Source organism: Diceros bicornis, chromosome 21 (genome assembly GCF_020826845.1).
Source record: "Diceros bicornis minor isolate mBicDic1 chromosome 21, mDicBic1.mat.cur, whole genome shotgun sequence".
NCBI classification, from domain to species: Eukaryota; Metazoa; Chordata; class Mammalia; order Perissodactyla; family Rhinocerotidae; genus Diceros; species Diceros bicornis.
In genome coordinates this window covers 36,387,713-36,406,820 of record NC_080760.1, presented here as the reverse complement: position 1 = coordinate 36,406,820, position 19,108 = coordinate 36,387,713, and the positions used below count along the sequence as shown (strand labels likewise).

Below are 19,108 nucleotides of genomic sequence, written 5' to 3'. Positions count from 1 at the left end.
ATATAAAAAGATACAGTGGCCTGGCACTTACACATCCATCCTGCCGAGGGCAAGAGAAACATGTGAACATTTAAGGAGTATATAAATTACTCTGTTTTTTTCCACAGATACCTAATATTTCTCCCTCTTCCCTACCCCATATGCAATGAGGAGTAACACCAGGAAGTCTGCTTATTCTAGAAGCATAAATATAGTACTTCTTGAAGGAGGATTTTTTTTGCAAGTTGTAGAACTTCTCTTAAAACAATGGCAATGAAAAGGATACTAAATATTAGTGGAAAAAAAAAAAAAAAACAGAAACAAAAAACCAGGATGGTCAAATATCTAAATGTGGAGTGGTACCAGGAAACATTCTACCTCACATAGAAAATGTAATCTAAAATGAGCATGTAAATGAAAGGATACAACTCAAATTCAATGTCCGACATATAGCAGGAGGGTAGATCTGATAATTTTATCATCTGCACAAATTCTAAAGCAGGGCCATAATAATGGAAAACCTAGAAAAGAAATCAAAATTAGGTAATACTTTATATACTATAAATAAAATAAAAGTGAACAAATTAGTGATTAGGGTTTAAAACTTTAAAATGGATCTTAAAAAGCAGGTATTGACACATTATGCAAGCCAAACATTTAATATTCTATAGCAGACAAGAATTTCTTCCATTTTAATTCTACCTTTCGGAGTAGAGAGACAGACATGGAGATTCCTTAGTAACCAGGAAGAGTTTTAACACGGAGAAAATGAGTATAGAAAGAGGCAAGTAACAGACGACAAGAGTTCTCAACTTTTCCTGTTATCTGCAGCAAGACAGACACACGTGACCCCAGATGCTAGGATGCGGAAGAAACAAATTAAGAGGGTCTGCAAGACTGAGAAAGAGAAAGAAAAGACACTCTAAGATGAACTTGGGTTGAGTAGTATGCTGAGATTTAAAAAAACAAAAAAATCTTTGGAGGAAATACTGAGAAAATGAAAGAGAGAAGTAGTGAAGCCAAGAGTGCTAATTAACAAAGAAAGCCCTACTTAGAGAAATAAAATTACAGTATTTCTTCGGGGAGAGCCTAAAACTAAACTAGTAAAGAAGGACACGTATTTCAAGTTGGGACTAGAGTGCTTCAAAAGAAGGGCAAAGGAGAGCAAACACATCTTGAGGAAACTATGCAAAGTTTTAAACTTGCGGAAAACTGAGTAATTTCACAACATATGATATGTGTATGTACATGTGTGTATATACAGTATGTATGTGAGTTTATATATACACATAAATACACACATATATAGTGTGTATATAGTATACATGTGTGTATGTATATAGTGAGAGAGAGAGAGAGAGATTTATTTTTTTTTTATTTTATTTTTTTTGCTGAGGAAGATTTGGCCTGAGCTAACATCTGCTGCCAATCTTTTTTTTTGTATATGAGCCACCACCATAGCATGGCCACTGACAGACAAGTGGTGAAGGTCCGTGCCCGGGAACTGAACCCAGGCCACCGAAGTGGAGCACACCGAACTTAACCAGTAGGCCACCAGGGCTGGTCCAAGACTTATATTTATTGAAGAGGTTGTATCCTAAGATTCTCTTCAATAGCAGCAAAGATTAGAAACATTATTCATACTTGAATGGTGTACTACCAAAGAAGAGAAGTTGAGGTCATCAATCTTATGATTGTAATCTTTAGAAAAGAATTTAATATTCCTGTGAAACGTGGCCATGATAAGTTACTTAAGGTAAGCAATTCTGAACAACTATTGGGAAATGTGTTCACATCAGAAATATGCCCTTTTCTGTACCACCTTTTGATCAGAAAATATTACCCATCAATCTGACATCCTTGTAACTTCATGACCATTATGTTTCACATAATTCTTGAATGGGGTCTTTTAAAGTGAATTTTTAAAGTTCTTCTATATAAATACCTCTTCTTATGTTATTTTCCCAATGTAAAAAAAAAAAAGCCAATTCAACCCTTTTTAACTATTATACTTTATGATTACTCGCATTTTAAGAATAAAAGTATAGAGATATGAGAGAAGAACGAACATTTCTTAAACTATAAAGGAAGCATATATCAGGCACTATAGCATATGTTGGATCCTAATTTCTTACCTGTTTTAACCCTCACAATAACTTTGAAAGATAAATGTGTTACTATTGTCTCCATTTCACAAATAAGTTAATCAATCTACCTAAGGTTACAATACCTCAAAGGTAACAACATCGGCTTTCAAACCCAGGTCTACCTAACATCAAAGCCTGTGTTTCCACTATACCATACTCCACACTGAGTCTTAGAAAGGTCACCCAGGAAAGTCCAAACCAAAGGTAGTTTCAGGACTGTACTGATCTAAAGTTAGGATCATCCCATTTTTTAAAAAAATCTAAAACAACTATTGTTTTGCCAACATTCAATGCTGATAACACAACATAATTTAAGCACTTAATTATAATTATAATAAAAGTTATGCAAGTGAGCACACTTAAGCACATATATTAGTAATGTTAATTCAAGATTCAAACATATAGGAACAAAAACATGCATGAATGCATAACTGCAAAATAAATTAAACATAGATTACCTTTGGCAAAATACTCTTATCCTTTGATGATATTATCTTTTTGGCAAGAAAGCAAGTATTTAAATTAGATGTACTAAAATTATTAGGTGTGACTCCCTTTAAGCAAAATTCAGGAAAACTAATTTCAAATCCAAACTGAAAAGAAACCAAGAGAACACAGTTACAGACATCATGAATAAAGTTACAAAGATTAACACATCTTATCGCAATGTAAAAGTTGAGAGGAAAACCACATGTAAATTTATTTTTGTTTCCTCAGCTCAAAGTGTAGTTCTTCCACATGTGTACACACCCTTCTTATTTCAACTTATACATGGATTTTTGATGCAAAAGTCTCCTTAGCCCTTCACCAGCCCATAAAAGTATATTAAGCCCATTCTATGCAACCACAGAACCAAACAACCTCCTTTACATATACTTCTTCAATATCTGGTTTCCTATCAGTCTGAAAGTTCTGCAAAAACAGAACCTGTATATCTTATTCACCACTAGATCCTTAGCACAGTGCCCCACACACAGTTTGCTTTCAATATAAGTTGCTGAAAAAGATCAATTCCTTCAAAAGTAGTATTAGTAGGGGTGCTAATAACAGTAATGGTAACAACAATGACAGCTAACACTTATTGAGTGGTTACTTTGTGCTTTAAATAATTTAATCCTCATAAAAATCTATGAGATAGGAACTCATAGATAGGATCTCTTATTATCCCTATCTTATAGATAAAGACAACTGTGGCAGCAGGAGGCTAATTACCCAACATGTCACACAAAACCAGCAAAAAACAGAGTTGGGATTTGAGTGCAGGCAATCTAACTCTAGAATCTATGTTCTTAACCACTATAACGCCTCTAGACGAAGAGCTATTCTCCCCCGAAAAAAGCAATTTCAATTTTTAAATGCATCCTGTGGAGATATAGACATTTAATTTCCTATTCATAAAAGAATCATATGAAAAGAACTCTGCCATTATTTGTCCGTATATAAACATGCAGTTTCAGAAAATGTATACAGAAGCAATTCTTCTAGCTAATCGTATCCTGCACTCTTCCAGGTGGCTATATGGTCTGTGTACATTAAAACCACCTGCAGAGAAGGTTTACTTGAAGATTTTACCTTCCTAAGACAAGGATGACACAGCATTCAAATCAATAAGAAGGATTCTCTTGTCTTATTAGAGGTTTTATTAAACCATTATTAAGGGTGAATTGGAAAAGGGAAAAAATGTCTAGTAATTAATGCAAAAAACCTTTATAGGAACGGAAGGGCCTACTCATGCTCCCATGTCACCCTGAACAAATATTAAGAAACTTAATTTTAGTTTTGCCTATATACAAAAATACGTAAAATACACAAATACATAAAATACTAGGAACACATTTCAACATGGACACAACTTCTAAAAACCACCAAACATATTCATAGTAATAGATGCCAAATAGAACTGGAACCTCATAGAAATTTAAGATTAGAAGGCTCCAACTAATGTAGTATTCTCATCTTGTGGTTGAGAAATCTGGGGTCTAGTACAGTTAAAAAAATATTGTTTAAAATCAAAGAACTGCCTAGTAGAGGGCAGAGATCACCTAAGGTGGTATTATAGACAAAAGAATACATTTTAAGCAGTTTTCCAGTAGTTTACACATGCAATAAAACAAAGCAGCTTTGATAAACAACACGAACTCAACTAATGTCAAATTCTATGTTTTAAAAGAATATTACATTTTAGAACTGCAGTGTCCAAAACATAATCACAGTGACTATTTAAATTTAAATTAATTAAAATAAAGTTAAAAATACAGTTCTTGGGGTGAAGTTGTCGCATATAAAGTGCTCAGTAACAATATGAAGCTAGTGGGCTACTGTAGTAATATACAGATAGAGCATTTCCATCATCGCAGAAAGTTCCTTTTACATAGTGCTATTCTAGAATATTCTTATGAGATATATTTTCATTAAGATTCATTTAAACTATCTCTGTTGTAAATAAAGTTGAAAAGCCTGCTTTACAAGCTATGATAATTGAGAAATCCACTTACCTTTCTTTCCCATATCTGAATTTTTCCCCTCCATAATTCCTTTGAGTCAATAGCGTTTCTGAGATCTTCTAAAGATACAACATTAGCAGAAAGGTATTCGGCAATTTTCTGACAATTTCTATAAATAAAAGATTATGATAATTAAATATAAGGTTTTAGATTTTACTTATATTTAATGGTTATAGTTAACTACAACACTAACAGGAAAAAATGCAAAGTTTATATTGCTGCTTTTATCTACTTGTTAAAATATTATAGAACACCCATTAAGTCAGCCTCTGAGTAAGTTGCCAATACATGTTCATGTAATCCCAACAGCACCATGAATTAATAGAAATTACTTTTAATACTGGTAAAAGTATTAAATGATGAAGAAATCTATTTTCCTCTTACTTGGCTTAAATGTGTCAGATACACACACACACACACACACACACACACATAAACACACAGAGTCAATGCCAGTTCCTTATCTTAAAAAAGAAAATTGCTCTCCTAAATTGTTCCATTTTTGTATGGAATTCCATAATAGCACTTATCACAGACTATCATGACTATTAGCATTCCCGTTTCTTCCTCACTTCAATGAAAAAAATCAAATCTCACTTCCTTAACCCACCAGCATCTATTGCTGTGCTTGGCACAAAGTTAGTGCTCCATAAATACTTGTTAAATGAAGAAAATCATGAGGATAATAAATCCAATTTGAATACTTACTTAAGAATCAAACTGTAATAGACAACTGATCTTTATTAAAATGTCATAAAACACAACAGTATATATTTATTTCTATATTGGCACAAAAAACAAATATGACATTACAAATCCAGTATGTCCATGTATCCATGATATTCATCATGGTGCTCACTGGACAATACTAGCCTGTTTAAAAGCACACAGTGTGTCTGGAGAATTAATACTCAATAACAGTTATAAAACAGCATTGATAACATTTACTAAAATCTTAAACATCTCAGAAACGTAAAGTATGAAATAGGAAAAATCTAGATTCTTCTCAATAGATAAATCTCCAATCACAGTATGACATAAAACTATTTTGTCACATTAAATAAAATCTTCAGGGGCCGGCCCGGTGGCGCAAGTGGTTAAGTGCCCACGCTCCGCTACAGCGGCCCGGGGTTAGCTGGTTCGGATCCTGGGCGTGCACCGACACACTGCTTGGCAAGCCATGCTGTGGCGGCGTGCCATATAAAGTGGAGGAAGATGGGCATGGATGTTAGCCCAGGGCCAGTCTTCCTCAGCAAAAAAAGAGGAGGATTGGCGGATGTCAGCACAGGGCTGATCTCCCCCCAAAAAAATAAACAGATAAAAAAAAAAACAATAAAATCTTCAGGGGCCGGCCCCGTAGCGTGGTTAAGCGCACGCGCTCTGCTGCTGGTGGCCCGGGTTCGGATCCTGGGCATGCACCGCTTGTCAGGCCATGCTGTGGCGGCGTCCCACATAAAGTGGAGGAAGATGCGCATGGATGTTAGCTCAGGGCTAGTCTTCCTCAGCAAAAAAGAGGAGGGTTGGCAGGGATGTTAGCTCAGGGCTGGTCTTCCTCACAAAAATAAATAAATAAATATAATCTTCAAACCCTTTCTATTAAAAACAGAGTAGCATGTTAATTGTAAAAACAGACAACATAGACAGTAATCAAATATGGACAAAGAAGCTTACATTTCACAATGATTTCCTGCTATAGTGATTTTTGCTGAATACCATTCCTTTAAATGTTTTAATGCTCCTACAGTATGTAAACAGTCTTTTAATTTAGGAGGATCTTTGTCAGACGGCAACAGTATTATATCTATCATTGCTCTACCTAGAAAGAGAAAAAGGCATTTTTATAATTTTTTAAAGATGTTAGATCTGAAATATCTCAAAATAGTACCCTGAAAAATTGAATTTTATGTTTATTTAGAAGATAAAGGAGGATTTTAACTTTAATTTCTGAAATTCTTCAAAACAATACACATCTTTAGGAGTTCAAAAATTTTAAATGTTCATCATTTAATTTAAAGCCATATTATCTTGAAATAGCTAGCATATGCCAGAAAACAATGAACTATATCATAATGACTTGCCAATTATGCACCAGTGGTTAATTATACACATTGCTCTTGAGATCATCAATGCTATTGTTGCACTGAACAGAGAAAAAAAAACCTGTGCAATTTCATTACATTTTTCTATATTTAATTTTGTTATACAAAAGAGAATGAATTAGCATAAAACTGTAATGTACAAATAAATTATTTCTCTTTTTAAAAGACAATAAAACACTCAGAAAATTCAATTATACTGACATCATTGGTTCCTGAGAAGGATAATTTCATGAAACTTTAAATTTTTTTTTAATTTTATAAAATTATAAGTTTACTGAAGGACCAGAAAAATCAAAATAAAACAGAAGCCAAATAAAAATCTGATAATGAAAGTACTCTAATTTGCCAAAACAGCAATTGCATATTTCAATGCATATTTTGAATTTCACACATTTAAAAAAATTTATGTTTATTTATCAACGTATTCAGTTATTTTCCATGTAGGATCTTTTACACTAAAATATGATCTTGAATATAAGGATTAGACTGTGAGCTACGAAGTCCTTTACGGTAACCACATATGCTTTACTGATCACTGTATACTCAGCTCCTAGTACAACGCATGACGTATACTAAACACAATAAATATCTGCTTAATAAATGACCATCAATAATGAAAATATTCAGAAAAGAAAGTTCTTCAAAACTATTTGTGGATGTCAAATTGTACCAAGTTTTAGATGACAGCTGCTTGATTAACACAAAGATTAGTTTAAGACAAAAAAAAACAGTTTTAAGAATAGTATAATATAATAATATAATAATATAATAATATAATAGTATAATAGTATAATAAGTATACTATTTCAAAAAATATGCTTTCCATTATAGGAAAAAAATGGGTTCAGTAAAAAAAATGCTAAGTGCTTCTTTTACCGTACAACCTTCTTGTTGATAATGAGTACAGTGACTTCACACCAATAAACGAATGTTATCCAAATTATCTAGGTTAAAGAACTTCTTTTTCCAGGAGTTATTCATGGGATTGGTGTTCTACAGAACATACTCTAGAAAATAATGGTATATAGTGGGAAGATTCTTCTTCAGTAATAACTAAATAAGGAAACAGAGACGGGTACTTAATTTTCTAAGTTCTAATTTTTGTCTCACTAAATGAAAACAATCAAGAGAACTATAATGTCTCAGTAATGTACTTATTAAATTAGAGCAGTATGTTTTGTATCAACTTCAATTAAGAAATTTTTTTCATTTTGAATTTCAAAACTAGAAATGAGAACACTAGCATAAAGACTGAACTTATTACTCATTCATAGGAAGTCTAAGGCAAGATACAAATTATTGAACTTATCACTCATTCATAGCAAGGGTAAGGTAGGATACAAATTATTGAAAGCAGTCATAAAATATTACCAGGAGCAGGAAGTTTATCTGATAACTGATGCAAATTTTCCGCAGATTCTTCATACAGACTAAAACAAAAGGTTAAGTTAGACAAAAACCCACACATACATATTACATATAATCATAATAGGTAACAGTAACTAAATGGATCTAGACACTGTTAAGTATGTTAGACGCACTATCTCATTTGATCCTCATGACAATTCAATGAGGCACTACTATAATACTGTTATTACCCTTAATTTAATAATTTGCCTAAAGTCACATAATTACTAAGTGTGGAAGCTAGGCTGAGTCCAAGTTCTCAGCCACACCCAAAAACAAACAGATAACAACAAAAAAAGGAAAAAAAACTCCCTAAATTATATCTAGTATATTAAATATAAATTATAACTAATAGAATATTTTTCTGAATCCTAAAAGGTATTGTTAAGTGTTAAATAAAGAAGGATATTGTTTTTCTCTGAATGGCATGTAACAGCCCTGACTGGAAAGTATGATGCCCTCCTCCAATTCTTCAAAACCTATTAATTTTATCCATAAGATTAAAATGTTTTCCTCAAAACAGTTTATTATATAGCATAAAGGTACTTAAATCCTTTATTATAAACCCACTATTGTCTAAGACTTAAGGCATCTTATGGTAAAGTATAGTTTTCAAGCTCCCTCTTGTGGAAACAATTATTAGATCACTTAGTAGAAATATTTACTTTTACACTCATCATCTTTTAATAGTGGTGGGAAAACATAAGGAATGATAAGTGCCCAAAGGCTGGAAGGTACCTTAGAAATCCTCTGAAAGGATCTCAACACTTTACAGATGAGAAAACAAAGGACCAGAGAAGTCAAGTGACTGGCCCAAGACCATTTAACTAGAGACTACCTCTACTGACCCCTGGTTCAATGCTCTTTCCACAGTCCTACAATGTCTCTCTTCATTAATCAGTATAAACAAACATGATTTGAAAATAGAAAAATGAAATTTTTAAAGTCTGCAACAATTTATAGGAATATTATGTGAATACTGAAATAAAAGTGGTTTTTTATAATGAAATATTATGGAAGACTAAAATGAAAGGTATTAATTACGAGTCAGAGATGGGATATTTCATGAAGAAAAAAAATCATCACCACTTATATCACTTGGTTCAACTTATATTTTGTACCACAATTCAAAAAACCTAAAAGTAAACTCAATCATCTATATAATCCTCAAAAACTCTTTATGGATTTTAAAGGTACCTGAAATGCTGAAGATACACATAAATTGAAGAAATCATATATCTCAGCCTTAAATAGCAAAATAAAAATGATAATTTGGTCTGAATGCCAGTTACCAACCTTAAATAAAGTTTACATTCAAGCTCTTGAAATATAATATCAGGCAGAATTTATCTTTAAGAAAGTGACATATTAATTAAAATATCACTTTTTATGATTCCTGCAATTACATAAGCTTAAGAAGCTTCACATTTTCAGATACCAGTTTTTGCATTTTCAAGACTTTTACTCAATAAAAGGCCCAAATTGCCGAATGTCTTCCAAAATGAATAGTTGAAAATTTCAATTAACTGAAGTTCCCTTACTATAGCTGCTAAAATATGTAATCTTCATTCTCATGGCTAAAATACTATCTAATGTTAAATATTTTAAAGATATCATAAAAAGCATATAAGCATACTCAGCCAAGGATAATGATTCTCTGCTATTACTATCTTCTTCCTCAAAACACTCAACAGCACTCAAACATTCTTCGATATTTGTTTGAAGAACATCTTCAATTTCATCTTTTTCTGTACCAAAATGTATCTCTTCCCAGTCAGAACTACAAAACTAATATAAGAAAAGATTGCATTAAATAATGGGTTCATGGAATTTTTTGTATTAGCAAAGACATTCACTAATGACTATTTTTTGATTTCCATTACCTGATAAAATCCATATATTGCCTGCACTGCAAAGAACCACTTCTTGGAACCAGGTACACCGCCAACCGAACAAGCTTGAAAACAAAATCACGCTTATTAGAAGAAAAGCACAAATAAGCAAATATTATAGCATATATACTTAGAGAATTATATAATTTTGATATTTATTATATAGTTTTCCAAGATATATATATATATATATATATAATATATACACATACACAGATCTTCCTCGATTTACGATGGGGTTACTTCCCAATAAACCCATCATAAGTTGAAAATATCTTAAGTCAAAAACACATTTAATATACTTAACAGACTGAACATCATAGCTTAGCCTAGCTTATCTTAAATGCGCTCAGAACACTTATGTTAGCCCATAGTGGGCAAAATCATCTAATACAAAGCCTATTTTATAATACAGCATTGAATATCTCATGTAATTTATTGAATACTATAGTGAAAGTGAAAAACAGAATGGTTGTATGGGTACAGAATGGTTGTAAGTATATCAGTTGTTTACCCTAGTGACCACATGGCTGACTGGGAGCTGCGGCTCGCTGCTTCTGCTCAACATCACAAGAGAGTATCTACCGCATATCACTAGCCCAGAACAAGGTCACAATTCAAAATTCAAAGTATGGTTTCTACTGAATGCTATCGCTTTCACACCATTGTTAGGCTGAAAAACTGAATCCTAAGTCAAACCACTGTGTAAGTACGGGACCATCTGTGTATGTATATAGATAGATAGATTACGTGGATCTTTTTAAAATCTCTGCCTAAAAAGCAAAATTATTCACTTGCAATGAATACTTTGTTTTAGTTAGTCACAATTCAAAATCTATTTTAATCATTATTTGAAACACTAAAATCTACCATAAAGATATTGAAAAATACACCCATTCAATTACCATTGAGTCACACAAAACCATGCAAGTCATTTTAGGGAAAACGATTCCCTCTTCAAAGATCATGAAGGTCTGGTTCAACCTGGCTAGAGAGAGACGGTTTAAAGAGTAACTATAACCTAAATAAAAAAGAAAGATGCTCTTCTTGGAAATTGTAATATTACGAGGATATGAAATTAAGGTCACCCCAGGGTGTGTGTCAGAAGAACTATGAAGAATTTAGAGCTATGGTTAGAAATTGGATTCAAAGGAGGGAGAAGAAGAAATGTGGTAACTGAGGCTTAACTCATGGAAGGTAGGTAAGATGCTAAGTTCCTATCACCACTTTCTGCCAACAATCTCAGCAAAAGACTTTACCTCCTACTTCCTTAAGAAAATAGAAACCATTAGGTAATAACTTCCATAATATCCTGTCAGCAAACATTTGCATTCCCTGCTTGCATTCCCATTACGTCTTTCCTCATTCCTTCCTGTTAACACATAAAAGGCAATGCCCTTCCAACACGGTTATCCCTCAGACTTCCGCTGGGACCCCAGGACACTGATTATACTATCTTTCTTGCATCTTCAATTTCTCCCCCTCTGTCAGTTCCCTCCCAATAGCATTTAAATTTGCACAAGTATTTCTCAAATTATTAAAAAAAAAAAAAAAAAGATCTCCTTTAAATTCACCTCCCTTTTCCAGATACTACTATATCTTTTTCTTTATTCTTCTTCAAGGATAGACTTTCTGAAAGTGCTGTCTACACTTGTCTGTCTCCATTTCATCACCTTTTCTACTCCTCTCCAAATCTATTTCAATCTGTTTTTTGTCTACAACATGCCACTCTAACTACACTCACCAAAGTCACCAATAACTAACATGTTACTACATCTAACAGACACTTTTTAGTTCTGTTGTTACTTGAGCTCTCAACATTAGGGTAAAAAAGGAATCACAGATGACACAGTTGACTGCTTTCTCCTTAAAATACTTGGCTTCTGTGCAACCTATCTTTCAGGCTGTTCTTTCTCATTCCTTTAAAAACTGGTGTTCAGTTCATTTAAACACATACTGAGATTCACTTCGAGATTTTCTGCTACCCATAAGCAATCCCAACCTTTCTCATGGCTTGAACTGACGTCTATATATTGATTCTATAATCTGTGCCTCCAGCCTTATTCTGTCTTTTGAGTTCCAGACACATATATCCAACTGTTATGAAACATTTTCACTTTGACATCTTACAGGCAACTAAACGTTATGAATTGAACATGTCATATTCCCTCAAAATCTAATTCTCTTATCTCACTAAATGCCACCATCTATACCATCTATACCATTACCCAAGCCAGAAATCTAATGTCATCCTTGATTCCTTTCTCACCCTTCCCTTCTCCTAAATCATACCAATCCAACACTAAGTCAGATGGATTCTACCTCCATAATTTCCTTCAGATCTATCCATCTTCCTCCACCCTGGCTGCCTCTCTCATTTCTTAGCTTGTCTTCTGCAGCAGCTCCCTCATATCTATAATTTCCTCTAATCTGTCTACCATACTGTAGCCAGAATACTTCAACAGCACAGATCTTATCATGTCTCTTCCTTCATTAATGCCTTCAATGGCTGCTAATTACCATTAGGAAAAAATCCAAACATCCTGAAAATTTACAAAATCCCCTACATAGCTATGCCTATCTCTCCAGCCTTATCTCAATTATAATCACATTGCACTTCCAGTTCCTCAGACTTGCCATAATATTGAAAGCAATAATCCTAGCAGGGTAGGAAATTCCATACAGGCAGTTCTCTCTTTGCATGGTTCCAATCTGCACAGATTTCAGTTACCATAGTTTATATAACACCAGTGCCCCCCAAAGAGGGTTCAAATTCCCATTGCCGTGGTTTATTAACTAACATAAAGTAAAACTTTACTGCTGGCTTCTCAGATCACAAATCGCTACATAAATAAAAGATACGTATCATGATCAGTGACCAATCACATTACTCTGTTCGCAGTTTGTTGCTGAACAGTCACTGCACATCTGTTATTCAGTTCACATAGATGGCAAAAGATTTAATTGTGTTGCCTCCTTCGCTCTCAGTGATAAATCTATGTGTATTTTACAAAAAGGAATAATAGGAAGAGGGAATTGGCAAAAGGGAGAAAAAGAGATGAAAGAACAGCAAAAAAACCAAATAGTGATAACACTGAAATTGATACTCAAATCCAACATAAATGGATTCTAGAAATAGCTGCTGTGATAAAAACAGTGTGACAAAAAGGATGAAGATGTCCCAGAGAAAATGATGCTGGCAAAAATCTTTACATTAAAGGAACTCAGAGATATTTCATAACATTAAAAGTGTAAAGGATAGGGCCGGCCCTGTGGCTTAGCGGTTAAGTGCGTGTGCTCCGCTACTGGCGGCCCAGGTTCGGATCCCTGGTGCGCACCGACGTACCGCTTCTCCGGCCATGCTGAGGCCACGTCCCACATACAGCAACTAGAAGGACGTGCAGCTATGACATACGACTATCTACTGGGGCTTTGGGGGAAAAATAAATAAATAAAATTATTAAAAAAAAAAAGTGTAAAGGATAAAACATTGGAAGCTAACCCAAACTTATGAGTATGACAATTCCCCAAAACATAGAAAGATGCTCACTCTGTATCATGAGTCATACGATGATGAGAAGGTAGTAAACACTGTTCAAAGTACTCTTGATAAGGTTTCTACAAAGAAATGAAAGACTAATTCTCCATGTTTCTAATGTATTAAATTACAGCATATGAAATAAATATTAGTTGTACTATTTTTCTCATTTCCTCTACCTTTATAACCAATAGTAAGAGAGTTTTTAATGTTTCGACAAAAAATGTCATGGAACATTTGTCATTTTTCCCACTGCTTATTATGTTAGGATTGCTTTGCATGGCTTGCACAGTCATTTATATGGTCCCTTATTACCGTGCAAACGACTGTTTGCAGAATAAACTTCTAGCCACCCAAATGGAAAGTGAAAGTTATCATGAGAACCCCTAGAATGCTCCCAATAGCTCTTTTACATATACATTTAAAGCACAAATGAAAGAAAATCTTTCTTACAGTAATAGTAGTACTGAATTAAATCATACCAACTTAAAAAAATTAATGAGAGCATTACTTGGACTTGGCAAACAGGCTAGGGCAGCACACACATATTAGAAATCATTTCCCAAAGGTGATAGTTGAAACCCCAGAGACAAGAGGCTCTCCAATGAAAGAAAAGGGAAAGGAACAGATTGTACAGTCATGAGAACTACAAAGTTATAAAAACAAGCACACTCTCCCTGGCATCTCCAGAAACTTCCTTCAGCTTTTAGACGGGGTCTGTTTTGGCACCTTCATTTTCTGAGCCTGTGAAAGACACTCTCAGAGAGAGGCCAAGAAGAGGAAGTAAAAGAGAAGATAACTACCAAAGAAATAAGTAGATGGATTTGTATACGCCAATGGAAACCCAAGGAAAAAAGATTTTTACAAAGTAAGGGGTGGTCAAAAAAGTCAAATACTTGGAAAAAGTTAAAGCAGATAAGAATGGAGAAAAGATCACTGTATTAACAATTATGAAGTGCTTTTAAAAGAATCAGTAAGAGATAAGGATAAAAAAATGGTAAGGAAATGGGTGTAAGAGCATTAATAATGTATTCGTACTCAGGACAAAATTATAAATCCTTCTTATAATGCCACATTACCCTATTTTATATGGAACTAAAGATGGGCAAGAAAATCTCATAATAGGAATGAAACTCAAGCTGCAAACCTAAAATAATTTTTATAACTTTATGACATTCAAGCATCAGGAAGAGAGGGGCAGTATCTTCTTTGGTTTTGTATTTCCTTAGTAATCTCCCTATCCCAGTGACTTGTACACAGTCAACAAGTATTTCTTATACTCCTAAGTGACCAAACTAAGTTTATTTCCAATACAAATGCTGTGCCAGAGAAAAGAGGGTTTATGTTCTACTTACCAGGGAAAGTACTATCTTCTGGACTAATTGAGTCACTAATGCTTCTTTTCAGGAGGTGATAAACATTTGCTGCTGTTATGTCTGAAAAAGAAAAGACAGACTAACTCAGTGGGTTCAAGAATTATGTAATCTAGGCTTATTCCAATTTCACCATCAGAGACTCTCAAGAACAATATGTTGTACATAAAAGAACTACACTGTGTCCAAGTTTGATATAAGAAATCTAAGGCAAGCAGAGAAAACAGGAAAGGCTCCCGGTTTACACACGCCTGCCAGTTAACACAAATCCAAAAGGCCCCCAAAAGGGAAAGGGAAGGGAAACTGTCACAATACTCTATACACAACCATATACACTTCCTCCTCAAAATGGCTGTTCTAGCAAAACAAACAAATAAAATGCAATACAGAGTCTAGACAGGAGCGCCAAAAAGCAATGTACTCTCAAATGGTTAAAATTGTTTTAAATTTATCACTTGTTTTTTACTTAATTTATGTGCGGATGTTTCTTTCCATTAGGATGTAAACTCTAGGACAGTAAGATCCTTTTCTATTTGGCTCCTTTCTGTATTACTTGCATTTGAAATACAGGAGGCAGAAATACCCACTGAATGCATATATTTCCAAAGAGAAGAAATTCCATTAATAAGGCACAGAGAATTTATTCAGTTAAATTTTTAATGTGCCAAGAACTTCTGAGCTCTAGAATCTTGCATTCACAAATTTGTCCCTATTTTTCCACGAAGATTATATTTTTCAGCCCCTATTAGGTCGACCCCAGATAGAGTCACAGCTTCCTGGGACAACTCGATGCAGGTCCCTCCCCAGCAGAACTTGATCACAACAAACTCCAATTTCTTCCCCTCCCCGCAAGCCGTTCCCGCTCTTTCTCAGCCCAACGCTTACCGGGCTGCTTCTCGGTACCCTCAACGGATGACGCCCCCAGCCCACGCTCCGCCTCCCCACCCGCTGCCGACGGGCCTCTTCCTTCCCCCCAGATCACGAGGAGCAGGTACCGATCCATCTCCTCCGAGCCAAGCCTGTGTCTCAGGTCTCGGCTTCTACATCCAAACAGCCGCGCGCTGCTGACGCACTTCCGGTTCCCTTCCACTTAGGTCAGCTGGAAATTGTGGGTCCTCGGTTGGTTTTCCGCAGCTTTTCCAGCAAGCGGATTATTTTCGGGAGTCATTGTCTCAATAAGTGCATTATTCCCTCCTTTCTTGACAAAACTGCTACCGTGGGAAGATTGGAGGAGACGCAGGAAAAGCGGAGAGGCAGACGAGTGCTGTCTGGCCTAGGAACTGTCGTGCTGGGGTCTATGCGTTTCCCGCCGGGCCAGTGATGCTGCGGGACCGGCCTGGGAGCCTGGAAATAGGACTGTCCTGCTAGTGGGGGAACATGTCGAGTTTCTCCAGGGCGCCCCAGGTGAGCTCGGACACATGTGGCTTGATGGGATTCGTTACACTGGCAGAAGGAGGTCAGTGGCTCCGGCGCGTTTAGTGAAGCTGAGTTGGCAGGAGGCGAGTCTTTGGGCCAAGCGAGGTACCTCGAGAAGGCACAAACGAGGATAGTGATTCTGGCCGCCGCTTGCTCTCGTTCTCCTGTTACTCAGCCCCTCCTCCTTTCTGTCAGCCCTGTTCGGGTATTTTTTTTTCCCGGAAAGAGTGTTAGGAGAGAAGGTCAGAGAGGTAACAAGATGGGTCACATAGGGCATTGTAGACCATCGTAAGAATCTGATTTTTACTGAGTAAAATGAGGACCCACTGAAGGGTTTTGAGCCACAGAGCAACGTGATCTCACGTCGGTGTTAAAGGGGGGCACTCTGGCTGCTGAGTCGAGAATAGACTGTTCAGAGATGGGCATTGGTGGAAGATAGAGGCAAAGAAGCCGTTTGGAGGCTATTGCGGTAATCCAGGCTGGACATGATGGTGGCGCAAACTAGGCTAGTAACAGTGTCGTGTTGAAAAGTGGTCAGGTTTGGTTGACGGTGCAGCCAGTAGGATTTCCTGAAGGATTGAATGTGGGCCAACAGCAAAAGAAAAAAGAAGGATTACTCCAGGGTTTTTTTGTTTCAACAACCGGAACGGTGTGCCATCCGCTGAGGTAGGAAGGCTGAGATTGAAGCAGGTTTCTGGTGCAAGAGCAAGACTTCAGTTTTGGATATGTTCGTGTAAGATGCCTCTTAGCCCAGTCCTGCTCCAAGTGTGATTCCTTCCTTGGACTCTTACTTGTCCCTGATACAGGAAGTAAAGTTAAACATTTAAAAACTTTTATAGCAATTTGACATTAGGGCAGTATTTTAATTTTTTTAACAAAGTTTTTTTTTTCTATCAAAGTATTGGTCTGCAGTGGATTGGAGAAAAACTAGAGTCTTTTCTTACATATGGTTTAAGAAGCACTGTAGTGCAGATCCCCAGTGGGCAGTTGGAAGCAAGTGTCGAATTTTGGGAAAGAGGTCCAGGCTGAAGATATAAATTAGGAAGTCTTAAGCATACAAATGGCATTTAAAGTTATGGGTGTGGAGGAATTCTTTGAGGAAATGAGTAAAGAGAAGAGAGGAGCACCAAGTCCTGAGTTCTAGGACATTTCAACATTTCAGAGGCAAGAGATAAGGGGAGACCCAGCAAGGTAGGGAAAAAACCAACAGAGGGTGGTGTTCTGGAAATCAAGTGAAGAAAGAATACCCAGGACAGGAGAATGATGAGCTGTGTCGAAGACTTCGAATTGACCAGTGGGTTTAGTAACATGAAGTTCATGGTAACTTTGGCAGGAAGTCGAGTGATGGTGCTGGGCGTGGGAAGACAAAAGCCAGGTTAGAGTAGGTTGAAGAGAGAATAAGGGGAGACCTTGGAGTAAACTCAAATTGGAGTCAACTCTTTGGAAGAGTTTAGCTACAAAGGAGAAGAAAGAATGAGGCAGTAGCTGGCAGGGAAGTGAGGTCAAGAGTTCCTTTTTGTTTTTAACTTTATTATGGAGAATTTCAATCATATATTAAAAGTAGATATTACCCAGTTTTAAAAAACTCATAGCCAATATCATTTCATCTGTACTCCCGTTCAATTCTTTCCTTATGAATTTGAGGTAAATTTCAGACTCATATTATTTCATCAGTAAATATTTCAATATGTTCTCTACAAGATAAAGATTTTTTTAAAAAAATACATAATCTCAATACCACTTATCAAAGCTAAAAGAAAAATTAACTGCAATTCCTTAATATCATCAAATATCCAGTATGTGTCCAAATTTCCAATTTTCTCATAAGTCTCTCTTAATAAATAGGTTCCAATTCTTATTCCTTTCTTTTTTCCTTGCAGTTTACTGAAGAAACAGGATTGTCCTGTGGAGGTCCCACAGTTTGAATTTTTTTTATTAGTTCATAAGCTGCGAGTGGTGGGGAAAGGATATGGGCTAGAAGCTGTCTTTGTTTGCAAAGGACATGATCATCTATGTAAAAAAATCAGATGGAAAAGCTGCTAGAATTGATAAATTTAGCAAGGTTGCAAGATAAAAGACCAATACAAAAATGAAGTATATTTTTATATACTAGGAACAATTAGAAATTTAAATTAAAAGTACAATACCATTAAAAATGGCATCAAAATATTTGAAATAGGGATAAATCTGACAAAAGATGTGCAAGGGGAATGAGGTAGAAACTAGAAAAATAACAGGAATAAAACAGAATTGGTAAGCTAATTTGAGGTTTGTGATAATTAAATTTAAAATAAAACCAGCTAGCCTAGTTTTTTTTTTTTTCCAGCATTGTTTAACTGGTTGTGTATATGCATAGAGAAAGCATCTGGTCAAGTGCTTTTTGGGCTATAATTTTCTTACAGTTTGAAGGCACCGATGGGCATGCAAAGACGGTGGTCTATGCATGAGGCAGGCTAAAGATGTCTGTCTAAGGCACTTTTTAAAAATTTAAGCGTATTCAACATCATCCATCTATACTCTCCCAGCTGTGTTCTGCTATTTAACTCTCCCTTGAAATTAAAGTACTGAATAGTCTTTAGTTCCTAATTGGCCACTCATCTTTTAATGTAATGTATCTATTAATCTCAGAATATTTTCGAAAACCTTATAAACAACTTCAACTTTCATAAGAGCTTCTCATTACCTCTCCAGATATTATTCTATGTGATATTAAAAATATAAGTCATATGTAAAGGGATATATGTCTTTGGACT

The 19,108-nt window shown here is 35.4% G+C and overlaps 2 protein-coding genes across 4 annotated transcripts in view; one reads left to right on the top strand and one right to left on the bottom strand.

The window, feature by feature from the left end:
• MTBP (MDM2 binding protein) overlaps nucleotides 1-15,967 on the bottom strand; it is a 74,133-nt gene extending 58,166 nt beyond the window's left edge. Inside the window, exons 1-9 of the mRNA XM_058564866.1 lie at nucleotides 15,825-15,967; nucleotides 14,922-15,002; nucleotides 10,020-10,093; nucleotides 9,773-9,924; nucleotides 8,101-8,159; nucleotides 6,302-6,446; nucleotides 4,622-4,739; nucleotides 2,585-2,719; nucleotides 406-500 (exon numbers count right to left, since the gene is read on the bottom strand). Of these exons, the coding sequence (XP_058420849.1) occupies nucleotides 406-500; nucleotides 2,585-2,719; nucleotides 4,622-4,739; nucleotides 6,302-6,446; nucleotides 8,101-8,159; nucleotides 9,773-9,924; nucleotides 10,020-10,093; nucleotides 14,922-15,002; nucleotides 15,825-15,942 (977 nt within the window). The 5' untranslated portion in view covers nucleotides 15,943-15,967. The remainder of the gene's footprint in view (nucleotides 1-405; nucleotides 501-2,584; nucleotides 2,720-4,621; nucleotides 4,740-6,301; nucleotides 6,447-8,100; nucleotides 8,160-9,772; nucleotides 9,925-10,019; nucleotides 10,094-14,921; nucleotides 15,003-15,824) is intronic.
• Nucleotides 15,968-16,066: 99 nt separating this feature from the next.
• Nucleotides 16,067-19,108, top strand: part of MRPL13 (mitochondrial ribosomal protein L13) — a 41,411-nt gene continuing 38,369 nt past the window's right edge. The window contains exon 1 of one of the 3 annotated variants that reach the window (XM_058564868.1): nucleotides 16,067-16,343. In XM_058564868.1, coding sequence (XP_058420851.1) covers nucleotides 16,317-16,343 — 27 coding nt within the window. In that variant the 5' untranslated portion in view covers nucleotides 16,067-16,316. The remainder of the gene's footprint in view (nucleotides 16,344-19,108) is intronic. The other 2 variants (XM_058564871.1, XM_058564869.1) reach the window with 2 other exon arrangements.